We start from the raw sequence: 19,928 nt of genomic DNA on the forward strand, positions 1-19,928 counted from the left end.
GGAAAGAAGTGATATGGCTGTACTAATTCAATGAACAAGGTTATGCCCCCGAAATATATCTCAATAGGGAATTATTGCATTCTGGCTAATATGCAGAACAGTTGATGACATTCTACTGCATCCACGTGCTGACACATGCATGGGTCTAACAATATATCTTGTATTGCTAAGAATGACGTTCTAGGGGTCATTCTATTGTATGAATTGAATTGTCATTGACTCCCTGGTATACATTCCAGTCGATATCTTCAAATGGCCCTAACTGCTATGACGAAACTTTCAGTGGTGGGGTTCTCCCTCACCCAACTGACAGCAGCCTACATGCTCCACTGTTCTTCCCTGCCGTTATTTACCTCCCTACTCATATCCCCTGTGTGTCTTCCTTATTATATACGACAAACTACTGCTACATTGACGCTGCTAGAAGCAGATCTGTGATATTAAACACAAATTAATGTAAAATGATAATAGAGAGATCACGACATACACTAAATCGGTTTTGTTGCTACGTGGAAAATATATTGATTAATCAAAAAAATTACAGATTTGAATAGGTGTGTTTCTTAAAAGATTGCAGTGAAGACACTGCCATGCCAAAATGCAATTGATGACCTCAAGAGAAGAGTGCACATGTGTAGTTCACAACTTACTCAAGAAGTCCCAGCATGGCTATACGTGTATTCATTTCTATATTTGGATGTTTGATGCAATCCAATTTTAGATTAGGCCTTTGAGACTTCACATGGAATATGATGGCAACAGCTGCACCTGCGGGTTCTATCTTACATATGGTGATTATGCTAGGCCTTATTGGGTCATGTGATGAATGAAAGCCATGGCCTGTTGGCTTTGCCAATATATTTTGCACATGGGAACGCAGCCACTAGACTACACCTTATCGCTGATAAAATAAGAGAATGTACAGAATTGTCTAAAATATGCTATATCTGGTTTGTGATTGTCTAAATGTAGTCAGGCGATTTGGTTTATTTTGAATTAGTTGCTGTCGTTGTAGTAAAGAAACAAATGTTTCTGAAATTCTTTTACAATGACAAATATTGCAACATGTTACCAGCACTGTTGACATACTTGTGAGGTGCTAAACAAATGATAATCAATTCCATTTTATATAGCAAACAAAAATCAAACTGACTGTGTAGGTTCTCTTCTTAAAACTGAAGTGTCTTAATAGTCTGTTTCACTCTGCCCCATCAAAGTACATTCTGGTAAAAGTGTCTGTAAAAAAAAAGGACGGGCACTCCATTTCTGGGGTTGTCTTTATAAATCCCATGCATACTTTCAAGGGCACTGTGACACTAAGGTACATAAGGCACATAGCCAGAGGCAAACATTAAATTCCCCTCTGCTCGCACAGGCCATCGCTTAACTGGTTCTGAAGCAGGTCCATGACTTTAGTCAGGAAGATGCTGAAATCCAGCAGGGAGTTCTTTGGAATGACAAAGAAAGGTGGAGTGTGGAGTCCTTGAAGTTTGTTGAACTACCCCTTGGCCTAAAGGGAGTGTGGCAGCTGAACTTTTTTTAATTAACTTTGCACAGGGATTTGTAGAAGGGATAACATGATGCCAATACAAGGTTCATTTTTACACTAGGGAAAATGTCAAGAAATATTTCACTTCAGAGGTCTACATTTTCTGGAAAACCTGTGGGAGACGTTTGCACTGCAGGAATAGGACCAGATCCGAAAAACTGAGCAGTAATAACACTGCACCCACAGTGATCAGCTGTTTCCAGACCACAGAGATTAACTACAAACTCAGCAGATATCTGTTCTGGTTTGCATACAGTATTTGTTTTGCATTTAAACCCATTAAAGTGTGATTAATGTGAGATGGTTGCAGACACAACAGTGACTTCATGATAGTGTCTATGATCTGCGGCATGTTCCTTAAAACATGTGGATGTTGGGTGATTGCAAATGGGAGTGGTGTATAAAGCTGCTGTGTGACACAATTATTACCAGCATGGTTGTGTCCTGGCTCCTCTGTTATTTAATCTTTATATTATTCTTTAATCAGCAAGCTATGTACCATAACTTCAGATATGCCAAGATGTACAAGTAGATCAATCCCTGCCTTAGGTTATGCGCATAATGTCGTATTACTCGCTCAAACACCTAAAGAATTACAATTACTAGTTTTGTTGATTTTATGACATCCCGTGACCTAAGCCTCAATACTGTTAAATCAAAGGGAATGTGTGTGGCCCGTCATAGAGGCAAATTGCCAAGGATCATCACATCAACTGGCATTTTGTAATGGGTGAGTGAATATGAATCACTGATCAGGCCCTGGGGACTCTCTTGTGCACCCTCTTCTCAAGAAACCCTCAGCCGACCCCTCCTGGCCACCTAACTCTCGCCCAATCTCCATTACTCCTTTCCTGGGCAAATTCCTGGAAAAGCTGGCCATCATCCAGCTTAATCTTCGCACTGAATCTGATGGTTGTCTCCTTGACCATCAGTCTGGCTTCATAGCAGCCAGAAGCACGGAAACTGCTCTCCTGAACATCCATGAAGATCTGCTCTCTAACCTTGATTCTAATCTTACCTCAGTCCTCATCTTACTCAATCTCTCTTCTGCCTTTGACATGGTCAACCATGCCATCCTGCTCAATCGTCTCTGTGATAACCTGGGTATCACCAATCAGGTCCTGGTCTGGCTGACCTCGTTCATCTCTGATCGACCCTCCCAGGTCCAACTTGGGTCCTTCCTTTCCACTATCTCACTCTCTACCTGTGGTGTTCCCCAGGGGTCTAACCTCTCTCTCCCTGGCTGTTCAACCAATACCTGGCACCTCTCGCCCACCGCATTGCCACTCTCTGCTCCAACTTTCAGTGCTATGCAGATGACACTCAGCTCGTTTTCAGGCTACCCTCTGCCACCTCTTCTCCTTCTCTCATCGCTGACTTTCTGCTATCCAGGAGTGGTGTTCCGCCAACGATCTCTGCCTTAATGCCAGTAAGACAGAGATTCTCCTCATCGGCACACTTGCACCCTCCTTTCCTGTCACTCTCTGGCCGGCCTCCCTTGGCCCTCTTGCTGCTCCCACCTGTGAGGCTAAGAACCTCTGGGTCATCTTCGACTCCACACTCTCCTTTTCTCCTCACATCTCTGACATCTCTTAGAAGTCAAATTACCAAAAGCACCTCCTCAGAGGTATTCTTCCTTTCCTATCCTTCCACCAGAAGCTCACCATCTCTAGAGCGCTGGTTCTCTCTTGGCTGGACTACTGCAACAGCCTCTTTCTAAATCTGCCTGCTTCCACTCTCCGCCCTCTGCAACTCATCCAGAACAGGACTGCAAGACTTGTCCTCGGCCTCAAGCCCAGGGATCGTATCTCTCCAGCACCAAAATCTCTGCATTGGCTCCCAATGGCTGCAGGGACTAAGTTCAAGACCTTCTGCATTGTCCACAAGGCCTTCTGGGGCCTGGGTCCTCAATACCTCCAACTCTCTCTTCGTAAATACCTTCCTACTCGTGCTCTACGCTCCTCCACCTCCAACTGCCTCAGGGGCAGTCGCTTCTCCAAGCAACAAGTTGGTGGTAGATCTCTTTCTTCGGCTGGGGCCTACCCCTGGAACAGCCTCCCTGCCTCTCTGAAACTTGAGGAGAAATATCTCCGGTTCCGGAAGCACCTCAAGACCTTCCTCTTTGCTTCTGCATTCTCTCTTCCTCCCGCCTATTGATTTCCTGTCTGATACTGTACTGGTCACCTGGCTATGCTCTGATTTCGGACCCAGGTCACTGCCCGCCCAGATGCACACCCGCACTGCCTCCTGACAACCCTTGCATTTGGGTCTATATCTGTAATCCTACAGTCCCCCTACCTGCACTTTTGGACATCTGCTGTCTGCACTTACCCTTGAACCTGGCACCTGCTGGCCATACTTCTTATTATTGTTTTTGTACAGCACTGACCCCATCCCCTTTTCCCTGACACTTTTCTCTTCACCTCTCCTAATACACTTGCGCAATCTCAATTTCACTTGGCCGAGTAAGATCAGTGTCCATGTCCTCCCTCGGTTCCCCCTTCCTTGCCTCGTCGCGCCTTGGTACATGTGTGCATAGGCATCTTACAAATGCCATATCATATCAATACCCTTATGTGGCGATTATTTTAAAACAACATGAACAGAGGTTCCCAGGTGAGCGGTTGTGCTATAGAATGTGCTTAAGTGAACAGGGCAGTTTTACAATTCAGTAGGAATCTGGGTGGGTGTTCTCTGGAGACTATTCACCCCATGTACAATGCAAAATTGGTATCAACTGCTAGCTATGGGGCGGAAGTGTGGGGCCATTCTTCATTAACCACCATTTAACAAAAAAGAGAATCACTTTCTGCGCTCACTGATACTGTGGGCAAGACTGTGGCGTACCAGGTTTAGTATCATCTATCACACTTGCTTATAAAGGACCTACTGTGATCAGGGGTGGGTGGCCGAAGCTTGTGACTGCAATTTATAAAGTAGATATTGTCCTCATTAGGATTTAGCAATGCATTAATCAGGCCCTTCGAGGAAGGAGCTATTGCTATATCATAAGGTAAAGTTGCATCTCAGAGGAGAAATAACTAACTAGGCGAAACCTTGAGATGGAAAAGCCCACACTGCATTATTTTCTAGAGCACAGACCACAGCTGAGACTGGAGAACTAAACATGTTGGTGTGTTAACCCATGCAAAAGGAGTATAACATCTCTAGTGGCCAAACAGTCCGGTAGTAAGACCCTGACCATAACCCTTTTTCGTGCCTGGAATGGCACCACAGTGGAAGATTTTTATTTTTTTTTAATTGTGTTGCCTTATTTTAAATATACTTAGAAGGAATATGTAATATACCTAGTTTGTGAGCAGTCATCTGATGTGTGCAAGCAAAGACCTAAAATGCAATTAATAAAAAAAAAAGGTTCTTACCAATTTACATGCTGGAACAGTAATGTTTTCACAGTTGCACTCTGGAAAGACACCAATGACATATCCTTAGTCAATACATTTTGAATCAAGTTTCAAAAGAAATAAGCATAGAGATGTAAGCAAAGCGATTGTTACCACAGTGCCAGTCCGGACAGCATTGCTCAGGTACTTTCCGCGTCACAGGTTTTGAGTCAGCTGTGCAGTTTGGCATTGGTCTAGGACACAGGTTCTCATCACATACTGACGGAGTGAGAGAAAGGTATGCAGTGAATGCCCTTTCATGTTACTTGTGACATTACATGAAGGAGGCCGATGATTACTGTCACAGGTACAAGTGGTAAACATTTAGCAATGCATGGTAGAATACAAGATAATAAATGTGGGATTTTTGAAGTTTTAATCATGCTGGAGGAACTTTGTAAAGTTCAGTAAAAACGTTTGACAACTTGTGAAGTTAATCTAAAGTTTTAACTTAACTTGCCTGCATCTCAAAAATAACCATGTACACAACATATATGTGATTTATGAGTTATGCACATAGTATACTAAATATAAATGTAACAAATACATATCAATAAAAAACATAAATAATGCAAATATAAATACATATATCCTGTTAAAGACAGTATGCACACACACGGGCGAGAATGAGTCACACTCCCAGTCAGTATTCTCTGAGCAGCAACAGATGTTCCTCAAATTCGACAGACACCAGCATCCACAATAAATGTTAAAATTCTATTTTTATTCCAAAAATAAAAATATCAAAAGCAGCTCCACAAGATAACAGATGAGGCGACAGCAAAAATGATGCGTTTCTCAACTGCTAGTTACTTGGTCACATCATTTTCCCATATGATCACATGAGTTAAATACTGTGTACGTGAAACAAAGGAAGGAAAGTGCAAAAAAAAGAGAAATACATGTGCATACGTCTCCACTGCCAATTGTCCTATATTTGTATTTAGTTAGAAGCAAGAGTGTCAGAGAATCAGCTGGAAATAGAAGAGGTGTTTCTTCACAAAACTGCCTGCTATGCAGTGTTCCTCTTGTTTTATTTCAAGTTGTCTGAGATCGGGCGAACATGCCTCAATATAATTGAGGTCCACTATTTATTGCAGCAGTGCGAGTCACAGATGTATACAGTGCGAAGTGCTGTGCAATGCTATGAAGTAAGGATATCCTCGAACGATAACACCTAATATCTGGGTTGCCATTGGCTTTTTGACCAATCCACTATAGATTACATATTAATAAAGTGAATAGTGCTGTGCAAGAAACTGCTGTGCAAATGACTGCAATGCATAAAAGCACAGTGCACATATTCTTGACTTCTACTGTACATCCTGTGCGCTGTAAGCCACAAATTCTATGATGTGTACCGTGTTGTACAATTGTGCGCTAGACAGCAAACAGCTTTACGCTGATACCTGCTTGGTGTCTACCCAATATATGATGACACACTCCAGCAAGCAGATGCATATGGATTCATAATCATGTCTTGGCAAAATACCTAAACGTAATGCAGCATTAGCGGGATAAATGCCTGAGTGCAGTTTTGCTCGTTGTGATAAAGTGCGAGACGCTAAGCAAAAGGTCATCAAATGTCACTGAGAATAAAATGAGAATGTGGACAAATAATCATCAAAATTGTATAATTGAAAAATGAGGGGCTACGTGCTAATAACTGCCTACTCACCTCTAAATAATGGAACAACCGCATAGTCCAATGTTTGGATCTACAAAGCAGTGGTGTGATAGTATAGCGCATTCAATAACGCACGTTCAATAACTCTTTTTGAGTAGGCCAGCTGTTGGAAGCCACATGCAGTGACTTTACTTTCTCTGTCATAGGTCTCAATCTTTGAACAATTCCATCAGAGTCTAATAAGCTCTCCATTGGGAATGCTCCAAATCAGATTCCTCAGTTGACTAGTTGTGGCATGCAAGGGAATATTGGCACCTGTTAGTTTGTGGTATAATTTGCTTTTGAGCTGATCACCTTCTACTATGATGGTAACATCTACAAAGACAACCTTTCCTGGCTATGTGTCTCTGTAAGTTTAAGGTTGTGGTTATTCCTTGCTCCCTCGCCAAATGATGAACAGGTCAACAATGTAGCGGAGTCACATTACAATTTTGTCAGTGAGTGCTTCATTTTCTTCATGCCAGACCTCAAACTTCTCACAGTAGCACATTGTCAAATTCGCATAGTCTGGTGCAAATTTTATGCCCATAGTCATGCCTTGGGTTTGTCTAAAATATTTGTTGTTGAACAAGAATACATTGCCATGATCATTTCGGTGTGTCACAAATAATTGAGTGACCGAGTATTGAGAAAATATTCACAAGCTTTAATTCCGAATTGATTCTGTATGTATGTGTACAAAGGATATGTTCAGGTTCTCAGGGTAAGTTGTCTATTTTAGACAAAAAGTCCCTTTTGTCTCTGAGATAGGACGGTTGGGAAGATACAAAAGGAAACAGTGGAGGCTAGTGAGCTTGAAAGCTGGTGGGGCGTACATTTCCCAGGGTGAATTTTTGAGCTTACATGCAGAGCGCGCGTGCCCACACCCCCCAAAGGGGGTGCGGAGGGGTTCTCCCCCTGTGAAATTTTGGGAAAAATGGCCTCCAAAATGTGCAATTTACTGTCCAAAAAACACACCGAAATATGACAAAAAGCATTATGTTTTACATACTAATGGTGATACATTATTCTTACGTCTGCAAGTTTGAGGCTCAGAGCAGTATTAAAATGGTGTTCACACATGAAGGAGAGAGTTAACTGCTTGTAACATTGAAGCTGCACCAGAATACTCATTAGTACAATGTGTAAAGAAAGTACCAGCAACAACCACCACCATGTGCCAGTCATCAGTTGTAGAACGCTGTAATATATACATTGTTATAATGTTTTCGTTAAGGTGACCCAGACCTCCTGTCTGGTTTATCGAAATAAATGAAATATCACTTAGCCTTGCAGGGCCTCTTGCCTGCAAGTTTCGATTCACAACAATTGATAACAAGCCACACAACACAATGAGCACGCAGGTATGGCATGGGGCAGATAACTACCCACGTGCCACTAAATGACTGACAGCTGAAATTATGCACTCATACCTGGCCAGGTATATTGAACGTTACCACCTGGGAGTCGGCCGAGCAGTCTACTGCTGGCAAGTGGGCAAGCAGGGATCTGGTAAAGTCGGTGGGCCTTTGGAAAGGAATAAATAGACCCATTTGTCTCTGGGCATACATTATTCAAGGTGTGCATCATCCCGAATGCCCTTCACTACATCAGCAAACGTGTAGGGCAAGCGTCCCTATACCAGAATGTACCCATTCTTAATGAAAAGGGCCTCAGCCTGAAAGGGCTGCAGTTCTGGGAAACCCCGGCCACAGCTGCCCAGCATCCCCTGGGGAACCATGCCCAGGGGCACACAGTGATGGGTCCTTCTACCAGACCCATATAAAATACCTTTGATGCCTCATCGGCAGGGGTGGACTGGCCTATACAGAACTCTGGGGATTTCCCGGTAGGCCTCTGCACCCGGGGCCTCTTTTGTGTGGTAACCTATTTTATTCATAGGGGTTGGGCTTGCTGAAAATGTGTAATACGGGGCCACTTAGAACATTATTTTCAGGGCTTTGGTTCCCAGTCCACTCCTGCTCAGCAGTGACCCTGTATAGACAGAGTGGTGAGGTATTGTGAATAATCCCACAGCCACACTTCGCATGGGAGAGGTGTGATTCCCAGCGTCCCCTCTGACGAAACTGGCATCTTTGGGTGCTCGATTTACTGTACGGTTCCTTTAGCTGCCAACATTTGGAAGCGTGCCAGTACCCCTCGGCCTTGCACGCCTAGCACAGCAGGAGCTGCGCTGCCTTTACATTGATGTGCGCGAACAGTGTGCATTGTAGGCACGCATTGCCAGCCTGAACCCTTTGGCAAAGTAGGGGCCGCCATGCCATGTGCACCTATGAAGCTCGTATTCTAATCTCAAGGCAACATTAATACTGCTTTGTGGCCCCTTTCAGACAACATGAGTGCTGAAAAGCTAGCTGGCACTCGTGTGAAAGGGGGAACACGCAAAAAATTCGGGACCGAGGTGGAAAGAGCTTTTTTGGGTTAATTTAACAGCATCATGGTGAGTCCGGATGGTAATAAATACTATTACACTAAGCACACACTTGGGTCTTTTTTGTATCATTTTACTTGCGCTGCCACTATCAGCAATGATCATATTATGAAAATACGTTGCTAAGTCCTGTGAAACGTGAAAACGCCCAACTCAATAGTACTCATTCTTCCGACCTCGGAGACGGAAGGTCGAGGTGCTGCGTCAGCCACAGTGGGGCTCAGACCTGCAGGCCAGTGCAGGCCAGTGCAGCGTTTTCCGTTGGGTGTCATGCGCTTGCTCGGCATTTCCAGCCTCATGAGGTAAAGATTGCAGTGGCCAGACGCAAGCAACATATTGGGCCTCATTACGACCATGGCGGTAAGTACCGGACATTACCGCCATGGCGTAATCAACGTTTACGCCGTGGGTCGATGGCGTAAAGTGCGGCATATTCCGACCCATCGGGCATGTGCATTACGCCATGGCGTTAATGTAAAGTACGGCATGGCGTAAATGGGCCAGAAACGGCCCTTACCGCCATCGCACGCCGCGCAAGGAGCACTACCGCCACACACACCATAGCGGCGACCGCAATTAGCGGTCACCGTAATTAGCGGTCAGCGTAATTAGCGGTCACCGTAAATAGGCGGAACCGGAAATAGCGTCATCGCGGCGGAACGGGAAACTGCACGACGGCCATCTTGAAAAACACAATCCATTGCCATCCTCCACAACCATACCTGATCCAACCCTGACACCTATCCACACCCATCACCCACCCAATTAGCCAAGTAAAAATGCCCAAAGTTGTTAAAAAAGCATGTGACCGGCAGTGCCAAGACCGTTTCTCAAGGGAGGAACTAACCATGCTCGCAGAGACCCTGCAAGAAAATGCTGCAGCTGTATTCTCCGCGCAGATGACAAGGCCGGCAATAGCAAAAAAAAAGGCCATATGGGCCCTAGTGGCACAGCGTGTGAGTGCAGTGGGGGCCGTACCCCGCACAGCCCAGCAGTGCAGAAAGCGCTGGGACGACTTGAGGCTCCGTGTCCGAAGCATCCTCTCAGCCAACCGCAACCTAGCCACGTCAACTGGGGGTGGATCGGATTCGCCCATTAAGCTGCAAGCATGGGAGGAAATATGTGCATCCACCATCGGGATGGAGAGCATCCAAGGTGTCGGAGGGATGGAGAGAGGAGCGCCGACCTCAGGAGATGCAGGTAGGTGGCCAGAGCAAGCCATGCAAAACTCAACAAAGTCCTATCATGTGAAGTACCATGTAGCCCCATAGCGCATATGCAACACATCGGCAGGTGAATGTCCACAGACACATCCAGACTCCACCCTGTACACATGCAGCATGCACAACCTAACTGCTGGCACACACATACCACCATGCTACCTCCACACAAAAGGCACAAAACCTGTATGCCCCTGCCTGAAATGTGCTGCATGTACCCACTGTATAGATGTCATCCCTCACAATTCACGGCCAATGTCCGCGTACCCATCAATAACACTTTCCCTCCTTTGCTCCACCACAGGATCTGACACAGACCTCCAGGAAGAGGACAACACTGCATCCACATCCACCAAGAGGGCCAGGCCACAGGCATCCACCCCAGCCATCCGAAAGGAAACACACCACCAGCCGCAAACCCTGCCTGGGGAAGAGGACAGGCAAATGCCAGCCCCCACAACAGCAGACACAGACCCAGCAGCAGCACCGCACATGTCACTACTCGTGCCCACTGAAGGGACAGGCTCTGCTGCAAGCAGCACCCTGGGAGAAATCGCTGCCATAGCGGCAACCTCCGACAGTGAGGCAGGCAGCATCGAGCTCATCGATGAGGAAATGCCCACTGCCCAGCCACATTCCCCCTGCATATCCCTAAGCCCCCTGCAGGCGGATGCCACACAGGGGCAGTCGGAGGCCGAGGATTGGCCGGCCACCCCATCCCCCCAGCCTGAGGTGAGCAGCCCAATGCACATGCAAATGCCACTTGGCATGGCCCAGCAGAACCAGCAGACACTTGAGGAAATGGTTACCCGCCAGCAGCAGCTATCCGCCCTCCTCAACGAACATGTTGCACAGTGTGGGGTGCCAAGGGATGGCATGGAGAGTTTGGCAGACCGAGTCACAGCTGCCATAGAGTCCTCCACAAAGGACATATGCACGGAACTCGCGGCTGTGCGCAATGTCCTCACAGAACTTGTCCAGACCATCAGGGACATGCGTCCAGATGTGCAGGCCGGACCATCCTCATCAGCCAGCTCGGCACAGAGCAGCCCCATCCGCAGATCAGGGCGCAATCTACGCAGCACGGGCAGGGGTGCCCCGGGGGCCAGGGGAGGGGAATCACATTAGTGGCTTGACAGTTGAGCAGGACTACTGCACACCCTGCTGCACAGACACTACCGCACCTTCGTAGGGATTCCAGGGTGGAGGGGGGGGGGGGTGTGTTGGGGTGTTCAGGGGGGAGGGGGGAGGGGGTGTGTTGGGGTGTTCAGGGTGGAGGAGGGAGGGGGTGTGTTGGGGTGTTCAGGGTGGAGGGGGGAGGGTGGAGGGGGGAGGGGGTGTGTTGGGGTGTTCAGGGGGGAGGGGGGAGGGGGTGTGTCACGACGTTTCATTGTTTGAATACACATTTTTCTTTCACAAAATGAAATGTGTGGACATTTTCATTGCATATGTGTGCTTTATTGGTGTACAGTCCACAGTGTGCATGTCCCAGAGACACACAGTGCCCCAAGTGCAGTCTCCATGTGATTCACACCAGCCGTGTGTGCTAGAAGCAGTGGTCGATGATACTTTGGCGCATTGCACGCCCCTCCTGTGCGTCGCCTCCTCCATGGGGTGGTGCCCCATCTGTACCCTCCTCATCCTCATCGTCAGGTGGTTGCAGTCCTGCGTCAGGGGGCAGGGGCACATTCCGTCTGACGCACATATTGTGTAGCATGACACATGCCATGACGATCTTTGCCACCTTCTCATGGTGGTACAGGAGTGCCCCTCCAGACCTGCTGAGGCTTCGGAACCGTGCCTTCAATAGGCCGAATGTTTGCTCTATGACCACACGAGTACGTGTATGTGCACGGTTGAAGTCCTCCTCGTGCTGGTTCTGCGGGTTCCGGACTGGTGTAAGGAGCCACCTCTTCAGGGGATAGCCTGCATCACCTGTATGTAGGCGAGAATGTATGTGTCAGTCATGTCGTCTGATCAAGAACATGATGTGCCACCATGGCCTGCATCCAACTGTTACTTCGGCTCACTTCTACATGCACTAATTGATTCACACAATGCAACCAGTATATGCTCATGGCTCCCCTGGCCTGTTTTGCATGCCATCACCCAATGTATGCAGAGGGGTTGAGTGCATTGTGAGTGCCCATCCTCTGTCTCCGTTCTCTGTGTTGCTCACAGCCAGGTGGAGTATGCATCATTCCCCCCCCCTTCAGCCAGGTGGAGTATGCATCATCCCCCCCCCCCTTCAGCCAGGTGGAGTATGCATCATTCCCCCCCCCTTCAGCCAGGTGGAGTATGCATCATCCCCCCCCCTTCAGCCAGGTGGAGTATGCATCATTCCCCCCCCCCCTTCAGCCAGGTGGAGTATGCATCATTCCCCCCCCCTTCAGCCAGGTGGAGTATGCATCATTCCCCCCCCCCTTCAGCCAGGTGGAGTATGCATCATTCCCCCCCCCCTCAGCCAGGTGGAGTATGCATCATCCCCCCCCCCCCTTCAGCCAGGTGGAGTATGCATCATTCCCCCCCCCCTTCAGCCAGGTGGAGTATGCATCATTCCCCCCCCCCTTCAGCCAGGTGGAGTATGCATCGGTACGTCATTCACCTGCCCACTTCCATGACATTGGACTCACCGAGTAGCCAGGATCTTGGGCCTGCATGTCGCTCCATGTAGCGTGGTATTGTGGAGTTCCTCAGGACCATAGAATCATGGGTTCATCCGGGGAATCGGGCACAACAATGTGTGATGATCTTGTTGGAGTCACAGACCATTTGCACGTTGATTGAGTGGAACTGTTTCCGGTTGCGGTACGGTACCTCCATGGCACGTGGAACCACCAATTCCACATGGGTGCAGTCGATGGCACCAATGCAACCGGGTATGCCGGCTAGTGCATGGAAACCCACTTTGGTGTTTGCAATGTCCTGGGCAGTCCGTGGTAATGAGATGTGGTCGTCTGTGTGCTTAAGGAGGACATCGAGCACTTGGATGAGGGTTCGTGAGAATAATGGTTGTGAAATGCCATGCAAGTGCCCCACTGTGTGCTGGTAGGTGCCTGTGGCCAGGAAGTGGAGTACAGACACTACCTTCAGTAGGGGTGGGATGGCGGTTGGAGTTTCTATCATGCTGACGATGTCGTTGTGTATCATGTGTACGATGGCGGTGATGGTGTCCCGGTCCATACGGTACAGGGTGTGGATCTGCTCAGCAGTGAGGTTGAATGGATTGGCTCTGATGCGTGGGATTGGGGGCTGCCTGCGTGGTGGCACTGGCTGTGCTGGTGGGGCTTGCTGGGCCTGCCTTGCCCTCCTTCTCCTCCTGCGTCTCCTCTGTGCAGCCTGTTGTTGTTGTTGTTGTTGTTGTTGTTGTTGTAGTAGCACTTGCATTGCTATCAGGTTCTCCAGCCCCAACATTGCTAGTCGTATTGGTATCATTGTGGAGTGTGACTGGGTGTGGGAAGGGGTGGGGTGTGCTCTTTTTGTACTTCCTGAGTCTGTATTGCCTTCACCTGTGCTGTTTCTGTGCACCTGTGGCAGCTGCATTCACTTTACATGGCCCTTTACGGTTGGTTCGCGATGGCGTACTTAGCACCATGGCGGTAAGGTACTTAACGGGCTGGGTGATGGCGTTAGGTGCATGTCCGCTTGGGTCAGCATTTGCGTACCTTTCCGCCATGGCGCTAAGTACGGTGTGGCCGGCCGCATGCGCACACCCTTAGCGCAGTTAGCGGTAGCGTTAACTACGATGCCGCTAATGGCATCGTAGTTAACGGTCACGGGTCATGATCGGACCTGGCGGAAAACGATGGCGGTAACCATTTACCGCCATCGTTTTTCACTTAGCGCCAGGGTCGTAATGAGGCCCATTCTCTGTTAAAAGACACTATTCTTGAAGCAACATATAAATGAACAAGTAAATTTAATAAAACAATGCACCGGACATCAAATCTACACAGCCGAGCAGCGGTCTTTTGCGCAAGAGCTCTAGAAAGCTGTGTGTCTACTGGACCCCACCTGTAGGCGTGTTTGAGCTTGGCTTATAGAGAAGAGCTGAGAGCAGTCCAGGACACACAGGGTCTTCATAAGAATAAAAGCCACTTTAGTCAATTAAATAACTTGCTTTGCACACAGTCGAGAACAGCCTTTGTTTGCAAAGAACAGGGGGCAACTGAGCTACCCTGCCAATCACAAGCCAAAGATTGCTCTTCTGGACCAGAGGGGAACTGGGCACTCCAGGGCCTCTCACCAGGGACAGCAGTGCAACGCACCAACCTTTGCTTATGACAGGCTGCTTATAGCCAGTGGTGCACGCCTGGACCTTCCTTTACGGTCCATGGCCCAAGCCCCTTGGGCCATAGACCGTTGGGAAAGAAAGGCGTCGTGGGACACAACACAAGGCCCCAAGTTGCCTACACGGCCCAACAGTCAGCACTGAAAGACGTGTAGGCCCTGGCCCTGGCCTACACGTCTTTCAGTGCTGACTGTTGGGACCGTGTTACACGGCCCAAACAGTCTGGGTAGGGTAGTGGCTAGTGGATGTGTACTTACCGGCAAGCTTCGGCAATGGCTGTCTCTGCTGGTCTGGGCAGCAGCTCTCGTCCTACACTGACACAATCCAGAGGCAAACTGAAGTGTGAAGGTGGCGCAGGCGCACGCACACACCCTGCCTGCAACATCATCTGCATAGATACAGTAATGTCATTGGCTGGCAAACAGCCAATGACATTACTTTATCTATCTTCGGTGCACTGTTTGCGCACAGTTTATAATGGCGGGGCCACCCCTCAAGCGCCGCCCAAGCCTTCTAATGAAAGGCCTTATGTAGAGTGCGTGGAGCTACGAGCTCCACGCACTCTACTACTGAAAAACCAGAGTAAAATGGGACGCGCCCCGCTGTGGGAGCAGGGCCATCCCATAGGAGTTCTGACTGAGACAACACTATTGTTGCCAACTTGCCACAGCGCCCCCGCGCTGATGGCAATGAAATGCAAAGAAGATTCAGAAGAGCAAGAGCTTCTTCTGAATCTTTTACAGTTTTACTGGTTCTACTTTCTGGGCCCGATGGGGGCGGGGCGACGCCCTTCCGCCCTCTGATAGCAGCCGCCACTGAAAAGAAACAATGCCTCGTCAATGTATTTAGACATATTTTTTAGTAGAGCCCCCCACCAGGGTCACAATGGGTCACCAGGAGGCTTATTCATATTGTTGTGAAGTTTGGGGAAGAAGTATATTGTGGGAAGAGTGGAATGATGTTTAAATAAAAATGTAAGATCATCTTCTTCAAGTATCCTCTTACTTTCCCCTCAATAAGAATGTTTTCACCGTAGTCTCCAATTCCTTCATGGGGTTATCAATGAGTTTCTCATAGCAGATCTTATCGTTGAGTTGTTTCCCACTTCTCGGATGTAATCGCTCTTATTCATAATTACGATATTACGTCCTTTATTAGAAGGTTTGATGATACATTGTGTGAGGTGGCTTAATTCTTTCAATGCATTCCTCTGTCTCAATGAGAGATTGTCTGTGTAGCACTTCTTATCATTCCTTCTGATGACTTTAAGGTCCTCTATTACCAAACACTGGAAAGCCTCAATGATGTTGCCAGACGTAGCAGGTGGATTGAATTTGGATTTGTATTGTAGTGTACTTTTCTTGTACCATTCCACATTGATGCCAATCTTCTCAAAGTTGAATGCTGTTTCTTAGGTGGTCGCATCATAACCCTTCTCTAACTGTATGAGGGCATTAAGTGTGTCCAATTTGCTGATCGTTATGTCTGTGCTGCCTGCTTGCTTTGGGGTTGGAGGTTTAGAGTAGGTGTTTGTTGCAAAAAACTTCTTGAGCTGTATCTTTCATATATAATGATCAAAATCTATACATGTCTGTACATAGTCAAACTTGAATGTGGTTCAGGCATGTTCAGGCATAGGCTAAGTAGTTGATGCTGGTCATTGGTTAGTATATGATCTGATAAGTTAACCACTTTCATTTTCATGCTTTCTTTTTATCAGTTAATTATCTATTTTTCAGAGCGCAGAGATCTCCCTGAGATATTGTTGATTGTGTTCCCTGGCCCTCTGCCGCTCCTATTTTGTTTTCGGCACCCTCTTCCTTAACTTCCATCTTGGCATAGCAGGCGCATCTCCTCTAAACAATTTAGCCGTACTATGGGCTCATCATTTTCACTGCTGGTAATAGCCGACTCTGAGGTAGATGCTGCTTTACTGGTTATGCTTTCATTGTTCCTGGATCCCACTGTGGACGTCTTTCTTGTTTGTATTCTCAGCTGATCAAAGCGACGAGCGAAAGTGTAAACTAAATATATGTATGTCATATCATATTTGTTATGTATTAATTTCATTTATTAATACATATAATACATCTAATAAATATTTACTAAATAAAAAAATGCATATAATAAATACATGGACAATGCCAATAGGAAATACAATACTAATTACAATAAACAGAAATCATAGAAAGTATAACATAAATATATTGGTTACTAAATAATATTTCTTATTATTTATTATATGTAATTATTTCTTCTATTCAGCCTATTGATCACGGGAGGATAGCTCAGTGGCAATGTGCTCGCCTCGAAACCAAAACGACATGTGTTGGAGCAACACGGGTTCGTTCCTCGGGTCCGCGCTTAGAAACCTCTGGGTATTAAGTGCCTTATAAATAACATATCATATGCTTGTATACACAAATATGCAATAAATACATATAATAGTATGACAAATCATAGAAATATAATATATTTATTATATAATCTTTAGTATGTTTTTTAAGTATTATATATATATATATGTAGTGATATATAATGTAGCCCTATTAAAAATATGCATGTTATAATATATATAGATGTATGTAAAGCATTATTAGATTCGTAAACCACTTTTCCTCAGAACTTGGGAATTTTGCTCAACTTCAGAAACTTTGCTAAGATTTACAATAAACTTAAAGTGTGCGAAGATGAAGTTGCGCAAGTCGGGACACCCCTTTAAAAACTACAGTTGATCACTTGAAGAAATACAACGCTATTTATACATAACGAAACTAAGTGGCCTATGCCTCATCATGCCAGAAACATTAGACATAAATAAAAGAATCTTACCAAGCAACACAAATAGTGCCGATGATGTTTGTGTAAAGTGATCTAGAAATCCGATGAGGCCTTCTTTCATCAAACAGTCAAGCTGTAATTTACACAACCATCATCAGGACTGTGGTGTATCTTCTGATATGTCTTTAACATTTTGTCTGCCCAACGTCGGGTTTCAGACGTTTCAGCCTCATACTTCTAAGGTGCACTGCACACCAGACGTCCTTATACAGAAGATCAGGTTGTTGCGGGGTCTGTACAGGCATCCTTACCACAGTGATAATGCGGACAGCAGTATTGCGTTGTGTTCATATCCACAGTGAGGATTTCTCCTTCATTGCACAGTGGAATCGGCTCAATACAGGACTCACACACTGAAACATTAAAAAAAAACACATTGATGCATTTAATAACAGACACAATTCCAATGGGTATCTATCAGTGTGTGACATTTTGAATCTGCCCTTTAGGTTCAAATACAAATATTGTAATTCTAATATAACACACACATTTTCTAAAATATTGATTGCTTCTAGTCTCTACTAAGCATCACTTGTGTTAGGAGAATAATGGCCAAACATCTGCAATTATCTCATTTAACTTTGATTTTTGTTTATTTATACTTGATTTGTTGGCATTAATTGTTCTTTGCATTCTTCCTGACGTCTTCCTTTCTATAAATCTTCACAGCTACTAGCACCCAAGGGCGAGCCAGGGTCTGATCAAGATGCCCAGAATGTGGGCGAGAACGACCAGTGACAGATGGCATTCCTTTATCCTCCAACTCTCCTCTAGGTCCACCAAATGCTCCTCACTCCATGTCCCCTCCTCCAATCCCACTGCATCCCTAAATCCCCCATGCACCTCGACAAAGCACTCACTTACCTGCCTACTGAGGACTTCCTGCTTTGGTGCTACTTCCACTCACATAATAAACGGACATTGCCCCTTTTCTACTTTGCGTTTGTCCATTTTAAGCTTGTATTTTTTTAAGGGAAATCTGGCACATGGGAAATGTGCAGCTTCTTTTCCCTTAAACACTACTGTTTCTGCAGGAGGAAATCCCTCGGGTGTTAATGGAAATAACTGTGCCCTTGGTGGCTGACCTAGCTGGTAACGGACCTGAGCTCTTCCAAAGCCCTCGCTGTACTTGAGCCTACCTGGCTCGGGCAAGCAATTTTCAAAGTGGGAAAAATTCATGAAAGACAATTGGTGCAACACTAACAACTAAGCCCACATTTCTCTTTTGACAAGTCCAAAATTCACAGAGGGTCTTTCAAGGAGTAAGGTGGTCCTTCAAAGAGTAGGATGGTCTGGCTGCAGGCAAAAGGGACTGTCAGTCCGTCTCGAGTCATCAACCTACCGACGTATACAGCGTATTTCTGAAATCTACATAAGCATGGGCTGATAACCACCAAATGAGTGAGAGGCAGAGGCCAGCTCTTGGCCCATTTGCTACCAGTGAGAGCAACTGACGGTTGAGGACAGTCACTGCAACGTTTACTCTTAAACCTGCGTTTGTGTGGTGCACATCTAAACAATGAATACAAGCTGTCTTGACAAGTATTAATGTTTCAATTTGGGCAGAGAAATGTTTCGGGGTAGGATACCATGCCTAGAAGCCTTGGCAATCCTTCTCAGGATGATTTCTGACATGGCAGGCTTGGTACTGGGGAATGCCAATCAGACTCCAGGGTTTTATATCTTTGAGCCATAATAGTAAAACAATATCACACCGGTGCCAAAAAAGATGCAAATCCATATCTGCCAATTTTTCTGCTTGTAGTAATTATATAGCGCAAACATGAGTAGACCCTGAATTAGACTGAACACTATTGCATACAGAGTTGTACCATGACCATGGTAAAACATGGAACAGAAACTAATGTGTTTTCTTAATGAGGAATGACACTATTCATCTATTATTCAAGTGTGAAGGATTGGACCAAGAATAAGGCAATATCAATTTTCTCAATTTCCTATTACGTCATTCCAAAATCATTCTGAAATCGAGTTGCTCTATTTTTTTTACAACCATGAATGCGATTACACAGTTCAAATTATTTTAAAGCGATAGTTGTTTATTTGCAAATTATTTGCCATACTTTCCATGTATTTGTGTGCTAGTGCCAAAATATGTATGCAATATACGCTACAGAAAAATCTGTGGGCTCCTTTTCTTATCATTACAAAGTTTACTTAGTATGGACTTCTGGATCCATTGCAGTCTACCAGCTGCTGAACCTTCAACACAGATATGTCATGGTTTTAGGTGCATGCGTTCCATTTATCTAGGGTTTGTTTAGTTATGGATGTGTTACTTTACCATACATTGTAATACTGTTTAGTCAAATCACTGATAGAAACAGAATGCAACATATACGTTACTGTAGCAATAATAATCACTCCCGCAGGCTTCACCGGCTGCTAATGGCCACCATGGAAATTGAGGTTGGGTATCCATGCGGAGGCCATCTTTCATTTTCAGGGGAGGTCCACCAGTGGGAAAAGCAACGAAAGTAGAAC

At 46.0% G+C, this 19,928-nt stretch overlaps 1 protein-coding gene across 1 annotated transcript in view; it reads right to left on the bottom strand.

Moving 5' to 3' along the window:
• The window catches only part of OTOGL (otogelin like), a 1,792,821-nt gene that overhangs the window by 182,204 nt on the left and 1,590,689 nt on the right, over window positions 1-19,928 (bottom strand). Inside the window, exons 48-50 of the mRNA XM_069629328.1 lie at window positions 17,675-17,776; window positions 5,068-5,172; window positions 4,933-4,973 (exon numbers count right to left, since the gene is read on the bottom strand). Of these exons, the coding sequence (XP_069485429.1) occupies window positions 4,933-4,973; window positions 5,068-5,172; window positions 17,675-17,776 (248 nt within the window). The remainder of the gene's footprint in view (window positions 1-4,932; window positions 4,974-5,067; window positions 5,173-17,674; window positions 17,777-19,928) is intronic.

The sequence above is a fragment of the Ambystoma mexicanum genome, chromosome 12, assembly GCF_040938575.1.
Source record: "Ambystoma mexicanum isolate Mex_15411 chromosome 12, UKY_AmexF1_1, whole genome shotgun sequence".
NCBI lineage: Eukaryota > Metazoa > Chordata > Amphibia > Caudata > Ambystomatidae > Ambystoma > Ambystoma mexicanum.